Source organism: Hyperolius riggenbachi, chromosome 1 (assembly GCF_040937935.1).
Source record: "Hyperolius riggenbachi isolate aHypRig1 chromosome 1, aHypRig1.pri, whole genome shotgun sequence".
NCBI lineage: Eukaryota > Metazoa > Chordata > Amphibia > Anura > Hyperoliidae > Hyperolius > Hyperolius riggenbachi.
Genome location: NC_090646.1, coordinates 620,889,269 through 620,910,428, shown reverse-complemented (window position 1 = coordinate 620,910,428; position 21,160 = coordinate 620,889,269). Strand labels below are relative to the sequence as shown.

The window sequence follows — 21,160 nt, the reverse complement described above, 5'->3', positions numbered from 1 at the left end:
CCGCATCACCAAATGCTCATTTTACATTGTTCTGGTTCACTTCAGCAGGGGTCCCAAAACTTTTTCTGTCAAGGGCCGAGGTCAACATACTTCAAACGGCTGAGGGGGCGGAACATACATAAAATGATGCTGAAAAACATTGCATTGAGTCTACGTATTGATTTCACCCCTCAATCTTGCCTGGAGGAGACCTCCCAGCAGTAGCCATTCAGTCATGCAGCGCCTGAAGAACGTCTTTGTGCACCAGACAGTGAAGCATACCCAGGTGACAACCTGCCGTCCAATTGGATAGCAGTGTCACCTGATGCAGAATTGGATGCCAGCGAATGACTGCTTACTGGCTTCTACAGTATGTGGATATGTGGTGCCAGCACTGATATTCTATATACTGATATTAAAAAGTGCTGTGGGCAACATCTATAAGTTATAAATTTGGTGTTTGGGGTGACAAACCCTGGGGGGGGGGGGGGGGGGGGGGTCACATTCGGCCCACGGGCCTTAGTTTGAGGACCACTGCTTTAAAGACGGAGTTTTCCAACTTACATGGGAAGTGAAACACAAACTTCTTGCAAGCCAAAGTATTGAGCTCTGGTGACATCTTGCGTGATAGATTCACAAGGAAACGCTAAGAAGGGCTTGTAGGTCCACTGCCCAATGTGCAGAATCTGCAACGTAGATGTCAGATGAACACGGCCTGACCATTAACTTGCAGAATTCTGCAATGATCTGTCCTACATATGAACATTTCTAGAGCACCACCTAGAGAAAAAGCAATTGGCTGGGTTGGATTTATAACACTTCTATAGCTCATTTGCCAGCAGAATCTGCCCATCTAACCGCACACCAACCTTAAAGTAAACCCGAGGTGTAAATAAACTGATGAAATAAATACTTGAATCTGTCACCCTACTCCTAAAAATGACTTCCCATTGTTTCATTTTATATTTAAACATTTACAAAGTAGATTGAATATGTTGTTGTCTTTGCTCAGTGGCAGCCTATTAAGAGTCCCAGAGTGAAAATATATTAACTACTGACATATTTTTTTATCCCCCCTGCTCTCAGAAGTTGTATTTTGCCAGGAAAACCTTTATGGCTGTAATTTGCTTATCAGTGAAGTTTACCATATTCCCAGCAAGGTAATGACAAGACAGAAGCTGTCACTTCCATGCCTGAAAATTAACACTTTCAGACAACAAAATCAAAAAAGAGAAAAAGCCTGGTTATTAATATGTTTTGATGTCATCATGTCATATGTCACCTCGGGTACACTTTAAGCTGTCAGTGCACTTATTTTAAAATGTGATTAAAATGTATTAAAATGGGGTCTTGATAATTACTGGAAAATATCTGCATTTTTAATAGTAGCCACATTTTAAGATACAGGCATGCCAATTACAGTACGTACAATATAAGCAGTTTATTTTGCTTATATTGATAGTAAACTACTAGCTGCATTGTGTCTTGATCCCTGTTTGAAAATTGTTCCCTCTTCCACCATCCTGCTTGTAAATTTTCTCCTGCAATCAGTAGCCTCCATGTGCAGATTGTTCTCAGCAACTCAACACACACAGAGACAGAGTGCATGCAGACTAACTTGAATTATTTTGTCATATCAGTGTAACTAATGGGAATGGCATGCCAGTGTGTTAAAGCACAGCTAAAGTCCATAAATGCAAGATTTGCACTACAGATTACTGGATCTTACCAAATGGTAAGATTGAATGCAAGCGGAACCTGTACTGTAAATGACTGCTGTGAGTGTATATACTACTTTTGGGATTATTCGGCAATACAGCACAAAGTGCAGTAACTCACAAGAACCAATTGGGGTCCAATTTAGGAGGCATCTTGGCTACTAAGTTAATTGTGATTGGCTGTTCTCAATTACCAAGCTTTGACTATTATCATCACTTCTTATAAAGCCCATTTGCACTTGTCTCCTACTGGTGGTGATATCTGCATTTGAACAGAGGTCCAACACAAAACCAACCACGTGTATGGTACAACGGCAACAGCTATTCAGGTGTATGAAACCTGGTAAACTGCCGGTGCCAGGCCTTGCCCGTATTGCTCAAAATGGTCCTGGAACCAGCCACAATGAAAAGAGGCGGCACACCACTGGCTGCAAAATGTTTCTTTGCATTGCGGAACAGAAGCTTCTGTTCCGCAATACAAAGCAATGTTTTGCAGCCAGAGGTGTGCCGCCTCTTTTTCATTGTGCTTGGTCCAACCCAAAACAACTTCTTGCAAAAGTTTAGGATATTGCCAGCATGGAATGGAGGAAGGGGAACTGGGCTGCAGTGATTGGATCTCTGTGTCTGGTTGTCCTAGATAGGTACAGTATGTGCACAAGTACGTCTCACGTGCCATTTCCTCGCTAGTGACACATGACACTGCACAGCACTGCCGGAGATCAGAGTCACTCATCATTTGAAACACATTTGGACTATTCCTCACTCTGAGCATGTGAGGGAGGGAATGTACAATTATTTTAAAGTTGGATACTTTAGTAAATTATCTCTGGTACCTTTATCAGGTTTTTGAATCTTTGAAGGCATCATAATCTTATTCACAAAATGAAAAGATCTGCTTTTCTTGTTTATGGCTTTTATTATTGACATAGTCATTTTAGCAAACACGTAAGTGGTGACCCATTCGAGAACCTACATAACCCTTGATAAGTGTCCTTCTTACAGTTAGGCAGTAAGTTGCACTTGAGGCTTCAGACGCTAGTCTAGATGTTTGTGTTGATATGATATGTTGAATGCTAACATCAGTAGATCCTACACAAGAGCATAATAAGATAAAGCTGACTCACTTAGCACAGTGCTGACTGCTGAGATGTTCTCCAAAATGTCTGCTTGAGGTTGACCAGACTTCCGTTCTAAAGTTCAATAGGTATTTGTAGAAAGGTGAGAGCAGTGTGCTCCTGTCACACCACAATTATATCGTTCAAAGACATAACTGCACTAACTTTTTTGGTGGACATAGGTCTTCACTGACTGACAAACCTCAGATGATTAATAAGAACCCAATCCACAGCTCGGGTTCCGAAAGACATGCTTGCCTAAGGAGAGGGAAGCCTGCGGATCCTCTAGAGGCTTCCCACTCTATTTTCCGGTCCTCGGCTGCTGCCTGGGATCCTCCAGCTGATCGGGGCCATGCTCTTCTTCTAGCACCAGCGCAGCCAAACATGCACAAGTGGCTTCAGCTTACTGTGCAGGCGTGGCCATACTCAGGCAGGTGCAATACCTCTGCGCTCATGCTTAAGGAGCGGGGCCCGATCAGATTACTGACAAGCCCTTGTAGGTAAACTTTAGAGGGTCCATGAGCGGCAGTGGGGGACTCAGGAACGCCATGGGAAGCCACATTAGGATCCAGAGACTTTTACTCTTAATATAAATTATCATTATTGTTTCTCTTGCGGTAAGGAACCCCTCCATGTAAATTTGGCAGAACTTTGCTACCCCCATCTCCTCCCCCGTCTGCTAAGAGGACAATACAAGTCTAGTGCAATGGCTTATTCAGGTACTTATGCTTGGATATAAATCAAATAACTGGATTAAATGGATGTTTTATTATATTTACCCAGAGTTCATCTTTGAAACTTTTGCCCTAGCTTCATAAGTAGCGGTAAGTACTTAACTAATACAAACTGTACAACATGAATAACAACAGGTTCCATGAGAGAGTCGCCCACCATATGGTAGTCGAGGTGCTGGGCCCACAATGATCAAAGCAAAAGGTCCGCACACTCAGCAATTTCAGTTATTTATGCATAACGTGACAAGCCAGATGTCCATTCAATCGACCAACAAATGTTTTGGGGCCACGGTGGGTACCTTTTGTCAAGGTATCTGACAAAAGGATCACAGTGATCACTGTCGGAAACTTTGACAAATGGGACTGCCGGGGACCCGAAACGTTCGTTGGTCGATTGAATGATCATCTGGCTTGTCACGTTTTGTATAACAATGGGTAAAGCTGTCCTTTATTTCAAAATGATGTCACCTCTACTGTCTATGCAGAGAAAATGTCATAGTACAGTGTTGACACTTACGAACTCCACTAACTGGCCGTAACTGTCAATCCATAGGTTGTTGATAAAGGTCAATCTAGTGCAAATCTGTATTACAACATTCAATTAAAAGCTGTCTGGCGGAATCTTAACAAAAAAAAAAGATCCTGCCGTTTTTAACATTTAGTAGACATTGAAAACTGATACCCTTCTCACAGAGAAGACAATAAATACATTACAGATTCCACACATATATAGCCATCCATAAAAATTTCACATTATTTAAAGCTTAGCTAAACACAACATTCATCATCTGTCGGACAAAAATCTGATTTGTCCAAGAAAAGGTGTCAATAGGTTTATAAGACACTTGATCTTCTGTCCCTCAAAGAAAGGCAACTTCCGAAGAAAGTTGGCCTGCTCAGTCTTCAAAAGTGCCAGTGGAACATGACAAACTACCAAGAATAGAATTAATGGTTTCAATAACCTGAACATTGTCTACTCCTATGTGCTGCTTCCCATCCGCTCTTTAAACACCTTAGGAACAACTGAAAGCAGAGTACCACTTTGTGAAGACCAGGAGATCTTGCATCAGGACGGCGTCCTCTTAAATGGCATGTTGGCTTTATACCATCAGCTAATAGCATATTTTACTAAAAGCTGGTTGTGAAACCAGACTACCTGAAGTCATTAGATACATTTCTCTGATACATTTAATGTTTCATCAGGAAAAGTGACGTGAAGTGGGTTTCCCTTGGGAGAGTTGCCATTCTGAGTGACTCTCTTTGGTTGAGTCTCATCCACAAGCAGTACCTGCTCAGATTCTGGTCCTTGGGATGACACTGACTGGTCGGAACCACGTAACGTCCTGTCTGTGGCTCCAGGAAGATTAATAGACATGGTGGCTCCTGGTAAGATGGTGCTCCCTCTAAAGCTACCGTCACTCAGTTCGAGAGGGTAAAGTAAAGTCTGGGATGTTGAACTAACTTCCCGTAGCTCTCTAGAAACAAAAGATGGGGAATGGCTAGACAATCCTGAAGACGCCCTCCTCCCGTCTGTGCAATTGAAACTTCCTGCAGAGTGTGGACGCCTGCCACCTCCGATTTTACAGAAGAGACACTTGATCTTCTCAATAACTTTGCTCAGTACAGTCTTCCGAAGCAGGATATAGATCCACGGATCCAAGATGGGATTGACGGAGGCAATCCGAATGGCTTTGAGATCCATGTTTTTGGATATATCTTTCTCTACGGGTGGCTGGTAGAGCTGGTTGATGAACACTTGTACCTGGAGAAGACATAAAGATAGCACAAATTAATCTTCTAAAAAGAGCAGATGTAGACTCTAGCAAAGGAAAAAACAACATCATGCTTTTGATTACTGATGAGGGAAAAGAATAAAGATAATGCGCACATGCTTTATATTTACTTATACGGTGTGACGGACCATTATCTCTGGAGCAAAACCATCCATATACGTTATATACACAACCTATGGAATGCGTACAAGTTGGCTTTATTTTATGGGTGTTTTCAACTTTACAATATTGACTGGCATGACGCATAACCATCTGCTTGGCTGACTTTATTTGCCATAGACCAAACACACCATTTATCCCAACGGGATGAAATAAGATCACCTTTTCAACTTGGGCGGAATCCCGTCTGCGCTCTAAATATAGATGAATGGAAAGAGGCTCTAGGCATGTCTTTTAAGTACTAAAGAAATACCAGACGAAGATTTATTCACCAATCAGACCGAGGAAAAAAAATTGTGGCTAAATCTTACAGGAAATGAAAAAAAAATTGGTACCTGAAAACATGGAGAAGCGTTTAGATACAGCAACGTTCCTGTTGTTCAGAACTCAGGCAACCAGAAGTCTCAACTAGCAGGCATGCCTGAGGAATAACTGGGACTGTTTTGTGTGTGTGTGTGTGTCTGGGGGGGGGGGGGGGGTAAATTGGGGCAGATTTGGAGGCATTAAATACTTATCGAGCCTCCAGCGACACCTTGTAGACTTCCTGCAGCTCCTAGTGGCTTTCCGGCATCCGTGCATGGAAGCTGGCATGCCACCCGACCCAATGTCGTTAGGAGCTGCAGGAAGACTACAAGACATCTCTGGAGGTTCGGTAAGTATTAGATGGGGGGGGATTACTTTTTTGGCCAGCTGCTCAAGCAACCGGCAAGCACATGTATCTGGCATCAAGCGATCCTCGCTAGTTACTGGTCATTCAGTTGGTTGGTGCGGTCGGTAATGTAGTCGGGTTGGCCGTGCACTTTTATTGGACGTGGGTACGAGCCTTAAGGTGTTTTGAGAAAGGATGATACCGTTTATTGGCTAACTTAAAACAAGAGTAGGCTTGTGGCTAATAAGCGCTTTGAGACCTATAGGAGAAAAGCGCTATAGAAATGTTATTGTAATAAGCCTTCTTCAGACCCAGGAGACAGGAGTTGAGTCCGAAGGAGGATTATTAGTGGAAAGCTTACTCTTATATTTTTTTAAGTTAGCCAACAAATGGTATCATCCTGATTTTAAAACTTTCTGCTTTTACTTATGTCTAACATGGTCCAATACGTTTCCTGTAAATCTCTAGAGATACGAAACTGTAGTCAATGCAGCTGCCAAATGACTGTGATATCTTGCTCTGACCAGTAGGTGGCGCCTCCTCCAAGCCAGTTTCTGTACAATCAAGGCATGGAAAATATAGCATTTTAATTAAATGAAAGTGATCATTGCGGGGAGTGATGCACGTGGGCTCTGCTGCAATGTACTTCGCAATGTGACTATACATCCAATGCCCTACACAAACAGAAGTGAGAAAATATCACTTATCACACTCCACCCATCTCAAGGATGTTTGCTTACAGATAAGAATCCCGTGCAAGCTCCAAACCTTTGCATCCTGCTTGTTATGCATATTACTGACGCCCACAGTCTGCAGTTACTATGCGTCTATGTATTTCCACTCAGAAAGTTTTGCAAGGCGTGAATTTGACTTTTTAGAACAAAAAGTCTGTGTAACTTTCACCTCCATGAGAGAATCTAGAATATATGATTCTAGACCTGTCCTTGTAAGCCAAGAATATAGAGCCAGACTAACAGATTTGTAGCAAATCGTACAGCTTACTAGTTTTACAATTGCTGTTTTAAAGGCCAGTTTAACACTTATTTTTTGCGTTGTGGTGGGGATGCAATGCTCCTGCTGCATCGCAAAAATTGACATATGATCCTGCGGTAGAGCGCGCGTCGACAGGGTCATATGCATAGTACTTCCCCCGGCTCAGTGACGCTCTCCCTGGGCAGGAAGTGCATCACTGAGATTCCTGTCGGTCCGCACTCCTGTTGATGAAATTTCTGCGTCGCCCATTCACTCCAATTACTTCCGCCGTCGCTGCCTCAGTGCGGATGTCATATATACACGCTGACCGCTCAACACATTAAAACCTGGCCTAGATTTAAAGAGGAACTGTAGTGAACAGGGCCGGCCCTAGACTATTTGCCGCCTGAGGCAAAAAAAAAAAAATTCCGCAACGCTGCAGGAAGTGACGTCAGTGGAGCGCACGCTTGGAACGAGGAAGAGGTGAGTCCTACCCGCCCGTGCCTCTTACACATAGCGGCTGCTTGTATTTAAGGCTGGAGGGGAGAGGAGCACGGGGGACCCAGGCGAGGGAGGGGGGGTCCGACCCCCCTCCCCGCCGCTAGGCCCAATACCCCCGTCCTGCCAGCGACCCCTCCAGCTCGGCGGCCGGCTCCCCGCACCCACGGACGGGCGGGTGCCGCCCCTGGAATTTTGCCGCCTGAGGCAAAAGTTTCACCCCGCCTCATGAGCGGGCCGGCCCTGGTAGTGAAAATAGCATAAAGAATAAAATTACTTTTTTTTTTTTTACAATATTCATTGAGCGCCCATTCACACTAGAGCGTTTTGCCGCGATTTCGGCAAAACGCTGAAACGCTGGCGCTTTTTAAAAGCGCTAGTGTAATGAAACCCTATAGGCATGTTCTTACTTGGGCGATTTACGCTAATCGCCGCAAATCGCCCAAAAACGCTAAACGCAAACGCGTAGCCTGCACCATTTTCAGGCCATTTCCCGGCGATCGCGTTTCAGTGCTATAGAAGCGCTAAACGCGATCACGGAAAAATCGCCACAGTGTTCAGGGATTTTTCCGCATGAAATTGCAGAAAAATCACTCCTGCAAAACACTGGCAAAAATCGCCGGCGTTTTGCGTTTCTAAGTGTGAATAGGCCCTTATAGATGATTTAGTCAGTGTTTGCCCATTGTAAAATCTCTCCTCTCCCTGATTTACATTCTGAAACGTATCTTTTGGTGGTGACATCTTTAGTTCTGCCAGGTGATCTGTACGGAATGTTTGTTACTGAGAGTTCTATGCACAGAGGGAGATACTGCTGGCTTGGCAGGTGTAAAAAGCCATTATTTCCCACAATGCAACGAGGTTCACAGACAGCAAACGGTCAGAACCTTGGTCATGACATCACACTGTGGGAGGGGTTTCACCACAATATCAGCCATACAGAGCACCCTGATGATCTAGCTGAGAAAGGTAAAGTTTTCTCATTGGGAAAGAGGGTATCAGCTACTGATTAGGAATAAGTTCATTCCTGGTTTAAAATGTCCTCTTTAAACCAGGGACCCCAGTGCTGCAAGGTGAGAATATGATCTATGACATTGACATGGCGCCTACTGAGCTACCTTATAAGTTGAACTGGGCGTTACATAGAGCACGTAATGCATGTTACGCAGTTTGTATATCATGCGTCATTCACATTACACACATGGTGCTTGTGTGACGTGTGCAATGCAATGCATGTTATACAAGTAATGTATGCATTGTGTATGTAATGCCTGTTACACAAACTGCGTAATGTGTAATTTACATTGCATGCATTGGGCAGCACAGTGGCGTAGTGGTTATCTCTCCTTCCTTGCTGCGCTGGGTCCCCGAGTTCAAATCTCAGCCAGGGCACTATCTGCAAGGAAATTGTATGTTCTCCCTGAGTCTGCGTGGGTTTCCTCCAGGAACGCAGGTTTCCTCCCACATCCCAAAAACATATATGTATTGTCTTATCGCTGTATCTCACCCCTAAATATTGTCTGTGACCTTAACTAACGTCCAGTGCTGCATAATATGATGGCGCTTTATAAATAAGTGAATAAATAAATATACTGTATTTAATTGACTTCCCCCTAAATTGGCCCTAGACTACGACATATGCACTGCACAATACATACATAGACATGGAAGGGATTAGATTGGAGATTAGAATGGATAGGCTATGGAAGGGATTAGATTGTGAGCCCCTTTGAGGCCTTGCTCACATTGCGTTCCGTTTGCGTGTCCATCTGCGTCGGGCTGCGTTTTTTTGAGGCGACTTTTTTTTCCGATTCGCGGTGCTTGGGTGGGCAATCCGTTTTTGTACTTAGCGGTTTTCTAAGCGTTTTTTTCCGAGCGGTTTTGTATATCGCTCCTTGATGCAAGTCAGGAAGTGAACTCTTTGACCCGGAAAAGAATAAATACAATGTATTTATTCTTAAAAACGCGAGCACAATCGCCTTATTGCGCGTGTTTGAACGCATTCGCCGATTCTCCTATACCTTCTATTAAGACGGAATCACCCTGAAAATGGAACACGCACCGCTTTCCTAGCCGCACAGAGCACGACCCGCGCTGATATGAACCTTCTCATAGACATTCATTGGCCACTTGGTCGAGGGGCGTCTTTAAAAACCGCACGCAGCCGGAAAAAAAAAACGAAAACGTCTGCAGTGTGAACAAGCCCTGAGGGACAGTTAAGTTGCAAGACAATATACTCTGTCTGTATGATGTTGGCATAATATTGACATAAATACTTAATAATAATAGCATAATATGCTGGGAACTTTACATGCGCTGTCTTTGCGCATACGTTTCACGGGCCAATAGTGAGTATATCCCTCGGTTGGGAAGCTTCACTTGTATGGCATGTATCTCTGTGCCTGGAATGGAAACTGGCAAGCTGAGGAATGTTAATTAATGGCTGTGATAAGGAGCAGCTCTTGTGGGTTACAGATACCATGGTGGAGTCCTGGCTGCTCCTCCAGTCTCTAGATACTCTTCACATCTTTGAAATTCCATCTGGCGGCAAAAGATCACAGTTCACCCTTCTGTCCTCTGACTTTTATGACCTCAGCTGATCTAGATGGATGGCCTGGTCAGTTCTGGCCCAGGTCCCTGAAGACCACATGCCTGAGGATATGATGAGATATTTGATCCATCAGGGAATTTTAGGGCAAAATAGCAGCGATTTCTTACAAAGGTATTCACATTTCACTTCCATGGCTAAACAGTCATTTCACCCTCAGTGAGGGACAGGGCAGTAGAGAGACGTACAGTCATGTCCTTACAACCTTGTGAACAAGGTGTCCATCCAGACCTGCTGGTGTAGAGCCTTTAAAGGACAGCTGAAGTGAGAAGAATAGTTCTGTCAGAAACACCTGATCTGCTGCATGCTTGTTCTGGGTCTATGGCTATTAGAGGCAGAGGATCAGCAGGGCAGCCAGGCAATCTGCATTGTTTAAAAAGTAATAAATATGGCAGCCTCCAGTGTGGCCGTGCTCCATTGACAAAGCTTCGGGGTCCCAGTGCTGGAAGGGGGAGGTGTAGGGAAATGGGGGAAGCCTCTGGGGGACCATGAGGCTTCCCTCTACTGAGCCAAGTACCCAAATTGGGCACTTGTCCCCCTTCAGGTACACTTTAAAGCAAACCTAAAGCAAAAATCCTTATGATATAATGCATTGTATGTGTAGTATGGATAATGAATAGAACATTAGTAGCAAAGAAAAGAGTCTCTTTTTTATTTTCAGTTATATAGCTTTTTTTTCAATAACATTGCATCATTCTGTCAGAGTTGCAGTTTTAAAACCACACTCTGTCTTTTAAGCTATTAACTTCTTTCCGACCGTTTCACGCCAGTTGGCGTGAACATGGCGGCAGCCCCAGGAACGCTTCACGATGATTGGCGTGAACGGCCTTCTATGGGACTAGCAGGAGAGCGCACACTGATGCGCGCGCATCTCCGCTTGGAAGGCGGAGCTCCGCTCCACCTTCAGTCTCCCGGCGGTGATCGCCGCTCGGAGACTGTCTAAGGCAGCGCTGTACTGGGGACAGCCGTGTGACACGCCTGTCCCCCTGGGAGACACAGAAGTGATCGGCGGTGATAGGCTGACTGGGGGAGGGAGGGAGGGAAAATTATTAAAGAAATAGCAATTTAAAATAAATAAGAAAAATATTTATAAAAAAACAAACAAACATTGGGGGCAGCGATCAGATCCCTCCAAGAAAGCTCTGTTGGTAGGGAGGAAAGGAGAGGAGGGGGAGGGATCACTTGTGTGCTGAAAGCCCTTAAAGCTGCAGTGGCCCAATAGAAGAAAAATGGCCTGGTCTTTAGTAGGTTTAACACCGCGGTCCTCAAGTGGTTAAACTATGCAGAAATAATGACCTTTTGAATGTTCCTGCAGTAAAACCTTGTATCAAGCTGGCTCTTACGTTTCTTGGCTGTTCAAGTGCTTCAGAAAACCGGACTGTACTGGACCAAGTTCGGTCAAATAGCTCAGAGAAGCTCTTCTGCATAGATAACAACTTAAAATCTTCCTGTACTTGAAAACAATCTGAGACATTTTTCTTTGCTACTAATGTTACATTTCTTAGCTGTACTACACTTCTTGTCTCATAAGTTTATTTTAGCTTCAGGTTTGCTGTAATCCCCCATGTCACCCTTTCTATGAAGTGGCAGTTTGTGTTGCGGAACTAGGGCTTTCCTTGCAGAACAATTCAGGAAACAGAAGTGCTTGTGCCTGTGTTAAGAAACCTCATCGTTCACTGGTGCTTAAGGCAGCACAACACAGGATAATAGTATGGACTGTTGTCTACCATCCACCACAGAGGAGCGGCTGCTTGTGGCTTTGGGCAACTTCAGAACAATCGCTGAGCACCTGACGCCTGGGTGCATTTTCCTCTCTGTTAAGGAGGGAGGGATGGGGGGCAGAAGAAGAGGAATCACTAGCAGAACTGGCAAGAGCACAGCCAGCATAAGCTACCAACACGTTCGCCGGTGAACAGCGTCATTCTAATTCTGCATAAATTCCATACGAACCGTTTATATTGTGTGCGGAGTCCCCTCCGCCATTCACAGCGAGATGTTTTCTGCTGGAATATTTCTATAAGACGGGCAGATGACGGAGTCAGAATAACAGACGCATTACAGACAAATGTAATTACACTCCCAGATGGGCTTCCAGATCAGGTTGTAAATTCAGGAAATATATATTCCTGCTCTGGTTATTACTGTTAATAAATGCATACTGGGCATCTAATGCCTGACAAACTCTATATCTGCATTTAAAGAGGCTTGGATGCTTTCCTTGCATTGAAGGGCATCCACGGCTATAATTATTAGGTAATTCCCGGGAGAGTTGATCCAAGGATTTATCTGACTGCCATTTGGAGTCGGGAAGGGATTTTTCCCTTTCAAGGGTAATTGGCCCAGGCCTCGTAAAGGTTTTTCACCTTTCCCTGGATCAACTAGGATATGTGCAGGTTCAGGATGGTTTTGTTTTTTTCTGGTTGAACTTGATAGATGATGTCTTTTTTTCAACCAAACTATGACAAAAGCCTGACGGATGCTGGGTGATGTCCCATGCCGTTGCCCCTTAATTCCGTGATCCGAAACGCTGGACTCTGTTAGCTCAACTGCAATTGCTGTTGTAGTTCCTGGAGTGGGCGCTCCATAGAACAGAACAGGCAGCATGGCAGATAGCCAAGTATTGTGTATGTACATCAGTTGTTCCTCAACGGTTAGCCAAAACAATCACGGATGAACGGTAATTAGGCATGTGTGTGTAGCTTTACAGTGTATCTACTATACTAAAGGAATCACGGAAGGAGGAGTAGAATATTGCATCGTGTTAGCCATCAGTTAAAGCAAGAAGTTTTGAACCAGGATGATACCATTTATTGGCTAACTTGGAGATAAAAAAGGGTAAGCTTTCAGCTTATGAGCCTTCGTCAGACTGAGTCAAAAGCTTACTCTTATGTATCTCTAGGTTCCTGATTCAAAACGTAGGCCTCTTTCACAGTAGGACGTTGCGTATCAGTGCGACGTTAAGGTCGCACAACGTGGCCCTAACGCAACGCATATAGACTTTAACTTGAAAATTTTCATTATGCGTCTCTTGGTGCGCCGTTTTCGTCACACAGTGATGGAACGAAAACGGCGAATGCGTTTTAAATAAAAAAACATTACTGAGCATGTGCAACACAAATAACGCAGCAGATTCATTGCTAAACGCACAGCATGCAGCACTTTCTAATAACGCTACACGTTACACACAAACGCAACGTGTGCACTGTGAATGTCGCACAGACTTAGTATTGCTGTGCGTTAGTCTGTGTTGGAACATTTTCTAACTGTGAAAGTGGCCTGACTGTTGAAGGAGGCAGTGGGACGCCATCAGAGCTTGCAGAGACGGCAACTTGGCTTCAGGAAGACTCGCTTCAGTAGCAATCACTTGCGGCCTCAAGGTGCCCAGACATTTTTCATGCTGTCATTTGAAGATTTCCTCTTCAGGTTTTGGTGGCAGCACCAGGCACTGTCACTCTCGCATCAGCAAAGCCTTATCCTTAAAGGGGTTCTCCAACGATCCGCTGTTCCCTGACGCAGGTCCTGGTCTGCTATTCGTCTAACAAAACAAATAGTGTTCGCTCTAGCGCGTCATCGGGAGTATACTGCGCGGGCGCGGTATGAGGTTTTCTTGTATTGCGCCTGCGCAGTAAGCTCCCGTTGATGCGCGCGGGAGCGAGCTCGCACTCAGCGTGCCACCACAGTTGGATGAGACCGGGACCGGTGGTGGGGAACGGCGGATCGTTGGAGGACAGCGCGGGACATTACAACCCCAGGTAAGCCCCCCCTGAGAACCCTTTTAAAGTGGACCTGTACTTTTGGACAGGACAGAAGGAAACCATAGAGAAATGCACCCTGTATGTATTTAGTTTAGCCTGTATAATCCCCCCTCATTTGTGACTAATCACAACTGTAATTTGGTCTCTCAGCTGTGTCAGCTGGCTGCCACAGCAGAGCAGCTAATTAGTAAACACAGGATGTTAACCCTATGTCTGCTCCATTGAAAGCAGGAAGTAGACACACTGCAGATTTATTGCAGGATTTGTATCAGCTGTAACACAGAAATGTTTTTCTTTAAAGGTTATTATGCTGTTGCTTATCTTTTAGAGCAGAGAGAAACTTCAGGTCCGCTTTGAGGTAGAGTTTACATCAGCTATAATAGAGTGAATAGAACTAGTGTGTGTCACGGTAGAGAATGGATTTGTATTTACATGCTACTGCTTGAATGGTATGGCTCTAATCATCATATACATAGGAAGTATTTGCATATCAACAGCTCCATAACTACTTTCTCGTCTAGACTTGTTAGAAATTCTGCATCCAGTATTACCGACTTCTACAGAAGCAGAGAGGCTTCAAGCAACACTATCAAGGTACATCATTATCATGGTTGAAAAAATAAAGACATGCTTGCTTCTATCAAGCTCAGCCTGCTGTGCTTCTTGACACACCTCAATCCAGAGGGAAGAATGGCCAAAAAAGGCAGCCCACTCCCCCCTCCCCGGTGCAAAAAGAACGTCTGGAAAAAAGGGAGTCCACAGGGCCGGATTTGTACTCTTTACTGCCCAAGGCCACTGTCACCAACCGCCCCCTTTCAGTGTAGGTAGCGAGATGACCCCTCACTCTTCCCTCCAGTATAGGTAGCCAGATGACCCTTTCCCTCCAGTATAGGTAGCCAGATGACCCCTTCCCTCTAGTATAGGTAGCCAGATGACCCCTCCCTTCCCCCCGTATAGGTAGCCAGATGACCCCTTCCCTCTAGTATAGGTAGCCAGATGACCCCTTCCCTCTAGTATAGGTAGCCAGATGACCCCTTCCCTCTAGTATAGGTAGCCAGATGACCCCTTCCCTCTAGTATAGGTAGCCAGATGACCCCTTCCCTCTAGTATAGGTAGCCAGATGACCCCTTCCCTCTAGTATAGGTAGCCAGATGACCCCTTCCCTCTAGTATAGGTAGCCAGATGACCCCTTCCCTCTAGTATAGGTAGCCAGATGACCCCTTCCCTCTAGTATAGGTAGCCTGATGACACCTCCCTTCCCCCAGTATAGGTAGCCAGATGACCCTTTCCCTCCAGTATAGGTAGCCAGATGACCCCTTCCCTCTAGTATAGGTAGCCTGATGACACCTCCCTTCCCCCAGTATAGGTAGCCAGATGACTCCCTTAATCGCTCTTTTTCCCATCCCCCCTTCAGTATAGGTAGCCAGCTCGCCTTCACACCGCAGCAGCCATCAGTGTCACTCATTTCTCCGCTCCTCTCCAGTGCAGAAGCTTCCTCTTCCTTTCCATCTCCAATGCTGCCCAAGTCCATAGCCACCGGCCGCAATGCAAACGTGCACAGAGAGCAAGGTGGCTGCTGTACAGGCGGCCAGCAGCAGAGCACTTGCCTGATCTCCCTGCATTTCAGCTTGCAAATGCAGCACCAGTTTAGCTTGATGCTTTGGTGCCCTTGCTGGGTGCCTGGGTGTCCAGTAACGTTAATAGTAAAACATTGGTATTAAATACCCATATTTTACTATGAAAGTGTAAAATATGTGAGGTTGTAAAGTGGAAGCCCTCCGGCTCTGATACGCCCCATGAAGTGCTACTGCCCATGTGCCACCTGCTGGCACCCTGACAGCTGTAGCTACCTGCTGCCGAGTCCGGGCTCTCCTTGTCCATCCTGCCACTCTCTGGTGCCCCCTGCTGCCTGTTGTAGTAGCCACTATTGGCACCTATAGCGGCGCCTATTTAGTCCACTTGCCGCATGTGCCCTTTTTTCCTGCCCCTCCCTCCCCGACTGAATCAAGGTATTATTCGCAGGTCTAACAATCAAAGCGGTTGACGCCCTTGAAAGTAAGGAAAGCATACCAGCCGGTGCTTACATGCAAGTATGCCTCAACTATTCCATATCTTAAAGGAAACCAGAGCTGAGTTTAACTAAAAGTTTTCTACTTACCCGGGGCTTCCTCCAGCCCCATGCGCACAGATCGCTCCCACACCGCCGTCCTCCATCTTCTCCCTCTTCAGTACCGAGTCCTGTAACCTCAGCCAGTCTGCGCAAAAGAAGTGCGCCCTCTACGTATCTCCCTGGCAGCCGCGCAGATTGGCCGAGACAGGTGTTTTTCTTATACAACACTGCTTAAAACTCCTTTCTTTTTGTGAGAGGGGACTTGTGGTCAGTTCTGTCCAGCTTGTCCTGCAAGCTTCCCCATCAACTCATCAATGGGCGGAGGCTGCAGGTATCTCTCATGTAAGTTGCTGATTGTACAGTAGATATGACTTGTTTAGGGCTACACAGTTTGGTTTTTCCAGCTCCTGACAACCGAATGTCTAACTAGACAAACAATTAAGCCATATATACAAATGTATAGGGGAAACCAGCATCTCGCCTGGAGGTAACAGCACTCAGGCTAATGTAAATCCACTGGCCTTTGTCTAAAGAACAGCATTGCAACAATGTGTATTGTTAAAGAACAAACCTGTTTTGTAAGATTTATGGCAGACATTTGGTTCCTTGCTACAGCTTATTTACTGTATGCACCTATGGCCAATACAAAGAACTAATTAACAGGTTCTGTTTAAAGTGGTATGGAACTCTGCATTTCTACTTTGCTCTAAAACATTATTTACAGCCATATGCTGGGAATACACAATGAGGTTTTTCGGCAGATAGATGGCTCAGTCGATCATTTCTGACAGGTCTGATCTGATTTTGATCGTTTTTCTGATCATTTTTCTCATAGAAGAGAATGGAAATCGATCGGCCAGTAAATCTGCTGTAAAAACTCATAATTTGTTCCCAGCATTAAACTTACTGCCAGAAAAAAATGGTAGCAGAACAGCACTCAAACAGTTAAACCAAGTACTTTCTTTTTCAGTGGGAAGCTTATGAACACAAGTGATAACATTATCTTGTTTAGCTTAGATGCTACTATTAGTAAACATTGCTGTGCAGTGTATCAGCTTGCACAGATAGTACAAGGGAAAAACAGCAGAGAACTCTCACTGGGTACATATATGCCTGGTACACACTGAGCAATTTCCTGTCTGATAGACGGGTTGAATCGATTAATTCTGACAGCTCCGATCTGATTTCTGATCATTTTTCTTATTGATTTTGTATAGAAGTGATAGGAAAATCGATCAGAAAAACAATCGGAAATCAGATCGGACCTGTCGGAAATAATCGAATCTACCCGAACTCTGATGGGAAATTGCATGGTGTGTACCAGGCATTAGATATATAAATACAGCAGCTGTGCAATAAAATACAATGGCAGCTTTCAGAGCACATAAACTGTACTTTGGGAACTTGTAATTTGTAAATGAATAATATTACTTGTGCACAAAAGCAAATATGGTAATTGTATGAGTAATAAAAAGTAGGAAAACATGTTTTTATTGAATATTATGTCAGAGTTTAATCCCGCTATCAGATCCTCCCTTGCTTCCGGCGGCTCTGAAATATCCCCAGAACGATTTGGAAAGCTGTTACATGAGTCCACCTCAGTCCAGCTCTAAACCTACAATACCCAAGTTGCCACCTGGTGGTACAGTTGCCAATCACTGTATTGTGGTGGGATACAAGACAGTGGGACTGTAGCATAAAAAAGTGGAAAGGGGTTTTACAAGCAGGGCTGTGGATTTGGAGTCGGAGCAATTTTGGGTACCTGGAGTCGGAGTTGGAGGTTTCATAAACTGAGGAGTCTGATGATTTTTGTACCGACTCCACAGCCCTGTTTACAAGCACTGCAACCAGTCAAGTGACACTCTCTTAGTTCAGATTCCTTAAAAGAGGCCGTGACATATTGTAGAATGCAGTCAGTTATTCAGGATAATCACATTTATGGTAATTTTTCTGGTTTCAGCATCGAATACACTTACTATACCTATACTGTACATTGGTGTGCGTACGACAGCTGGCTATCCCCAACCCACAAGAGATTCGCCGTGCAGATCTATTCAACCCCCAGCAACAGCGATCCTCCATCAATCCCATTGTTTGCGCCGCTTCCTTGTCCGCCGCGTAAGGTCACGCATGCGCTGCCCGTCGTCCCTCCGTTGTCCTCCCGCCCCCTCCCCACATAGCAACACAGCGCATCGTGTGTGCAGCCCGGCCCAGCCATGTTCCCCAAGGGGATTAGCTCCTGATACCCTGACAGGCCACATCAGTTGGTCATGTGCACTCACCTTTACATGGATCTCACCAGCAGGGACCTGGAGGAGACACACTGGCCTATAGGCAATTCACTTTTTCTCCTAGGTGATAGTTTCCCACCTTGTCATAAAATGCCTTTTAAACCACTAGCAAGCAAGAAAATACTCACGATAACTTCGATAGTACTTTTTTATCTACTTTTTGAACTTTTTCAATAGCAAAGTACTGAAAAGTTCTTCTAAAGATGAAACATTATCTCCTAGGAGAAAACTCAGGAGAAAAATCCATACTGAGCTATCAGCTGTATTGCTACTGAGGAGGCACTGTGATGTTTTGCCATGGCCCAAAGAGATCCAGTAGTCATGGAAGAAAGCTCTGCTGAGAACAGGCTGGTAGGGGCCGTGCCACGCCAACGTCCATTTAATTCCAGATATTCACAGTTAAATGTTAACCTTTCCCTTGAGGTGTCCTCGGCTCAGCACAGCCATCAACACATAAATTGTATTTTCTCCTGAGCCCTGCCTGATTATTGAGTATTCCTGCAGGCCCCGAGCCCTCGCCTCTGCCCTGCTCCCTGACAAAGAGACAGATTGACACAGCTGTCACAGCTGGCAGGCTATGTGGGTAAACACAGCGCCAGCAACATGTGCTGCTCCTATCAGAGGCACCATATCGCCGGCCAGTTATTTCACTTGTATTAATCACATCAGTAAATGGGACTATCATTATCCAGCTCTCTTATCATCCGGCTGGGTTAATATTTGTCCGCAAGGAGAAGTCATGGAGCGGTCAGCGCGGAACAGGCTGAGGGATGGGCTCTGATAACCTTTTCACATTTTAATTAGTAGATAAAAGTTCCTGGTGGGATTCAAGCCAAGGACCCCTGAACTGCATGGGAAGAGTTAGGGGCGTACCTGCCAAATACTGCCCTGCATCCCCCACCCCCCCGCAGAGATCAGCTGGCCCTGTACGTAACGCAGAACGACAGTAGAGCGTTATATATAACCTACTCCTGGCGGAGTGCAGATCCCCTTAACTCCAGCACACTGCCGCACCGCGGATCCAATCTTGATGCATGTCACATGACATGCAGAGACTGGAGCCGCAAGGCGATTGGCTGCACAGCACAGCTATGGTGGAGTGTAGAGGATTTGTCCTGCCATCGGGAGCAGGTAATATATAATGAACCACTACTGCTCTTCATTAATTATATACAAGACTACCGCCCCCTCCCCCCCAGAGAAACACGGTCATCTAGGTGCAGGGCGCCAGATGACGGCACGGCTATAGCAGTAATGCCATAGTCCGCGTCCAGTGCACAGGTTATTCGGTGATCTGCCGATCGCCAGCCCCCGAATTGCTTATTTCTCCAAGTTGCTATGACTTGGAGGAGAAATAGTAATTAACGCTGAACAATACGTATGCCCCTAAAACTGCGGTCAAAGGGGTCAAAGGGGCTACTGTCATACCCCTGGGAAACTTATTTAGCAATGATGAGCAATAAGCCTGATTTTCACATTTTTGGAAATCCTTACTGATTTGGAATGAGGCTAATGGTAAATTAGCTTCCATCTTTGGGACGACCACTGCACACCATCAGCTCCATTAGAAACACAAGTTGCCTTACTTCTTCCCCATAGGCTGAGGCTTAGGGACACAAAGGCATGGAGCTATGGGTAAGAAGAGGATTCAGGGGGATATTGGCGATCACGGGAGACAACACGGCATGGAGCTAGGGGTAAGACGAGGAAGGAGGGGGATATCGGAGATCACGGGGGACAGCACGGCATGGAGCTGGGGGTAAGAAGAGGATGGAGGGGGATATTGGCGATCACGGGAGGCAACACGGCATGAAGCTGGGGGAAAGAAGAGGATGGAGGGGGATATCGGCGATCACGGGGGACAGCACGGTATGGAGCTTGGAGTAAGAAGAGGATCCAGGGGGATATTGGAGATCAACGAGGACAGCACGGCATGGAGCTGGGGGTAAGAAGAGGATGGAGGGGGATATCGGCGATCACGGGAGACAACACGGCATGGAGCTTGGAGTAAGAAGAGGATCCAGGGGGATATTGGAGATCAACGAGGACAGCACGGCATGGAGCTGGGGGTAAGAAGAGGATGGAGGGGGATATCTGCGATCACGGGGGACAGCACGGCATGGAGCTAGGGGTAAGAAGAGGATGGAGGGGGATATTGGCGATCACGGGAGACAACACGGCATGGAGCTGGGGGTAAGAAGAGGATGGAGGGGGATATCGGCGATCACGGGAGACAACACGGCATGGAGCTCGGGGTAAGAGGAGGATGGAGGGGGATATCGGCGATCACGGGAGACAACACGGCATGGAGCTCGGGGTAAGAGCAGGATACAGGGAGACATCCGAGGACACCAGGAGGACATGGGAACAAGGGATACAGAAGGACAGGAGATAGAGGAAGACACGGTTACAGAGGGAGACACCAGGAGGACGCTAAAGGTACAAGAGGGACACAGCAGCACAACAGGTGGATTCAGCACAGGAAGAGGTGGCACAGTGGGGAAGGTAGGAGGACACACAGCACAGGAACTTGCGTGTTCATAGAAATATAAGACTTCCCCTGAAAATAAGACCTAGCAAAACTTTTGAAGCAAAAATGAATATGACATTAATGTCTTATTTTTGGGGAAACATGGTAATTGGCAGCCAGAACTAGATGTGGGACTGAGAGAGGAGCAGTATCAGAGGAGCGAGCGATAGAGGTGGCCGAGTTGAGCAGCAGAGCTCAGTCATGACTGGACACTTGTATGGTGCGCCACATAGAAGGATATTTGAGATGGTA

General features: G+C 45.7%; 1 protein-coding gene across 1 annotated transcript in view; it reads right to left on the bottom strand.

The window, feature by feature from the left end:
* Nucleotides 1–2,204: 2,204 nt before the first annotated feature.
* PTGER4 (prostaglandin E receptor 4) overlaps nt 2,205–21,160 on the bottom strand; it is a 31,441-nt gene continuing 12,485 nt past the window's right edge. The window contains exon 2 of the mRNA XM_068250863.1: nt 2,205–5,308. Within this exon, the coding sequence (XP_068106964.1) occupies nt 4,712–5,308 (597 nt within the window). The 3' untranslated portion in view covers nt 2,205–4,711. The remainder of the gene's footprint in view (nt 5,309–21,160) is intronic.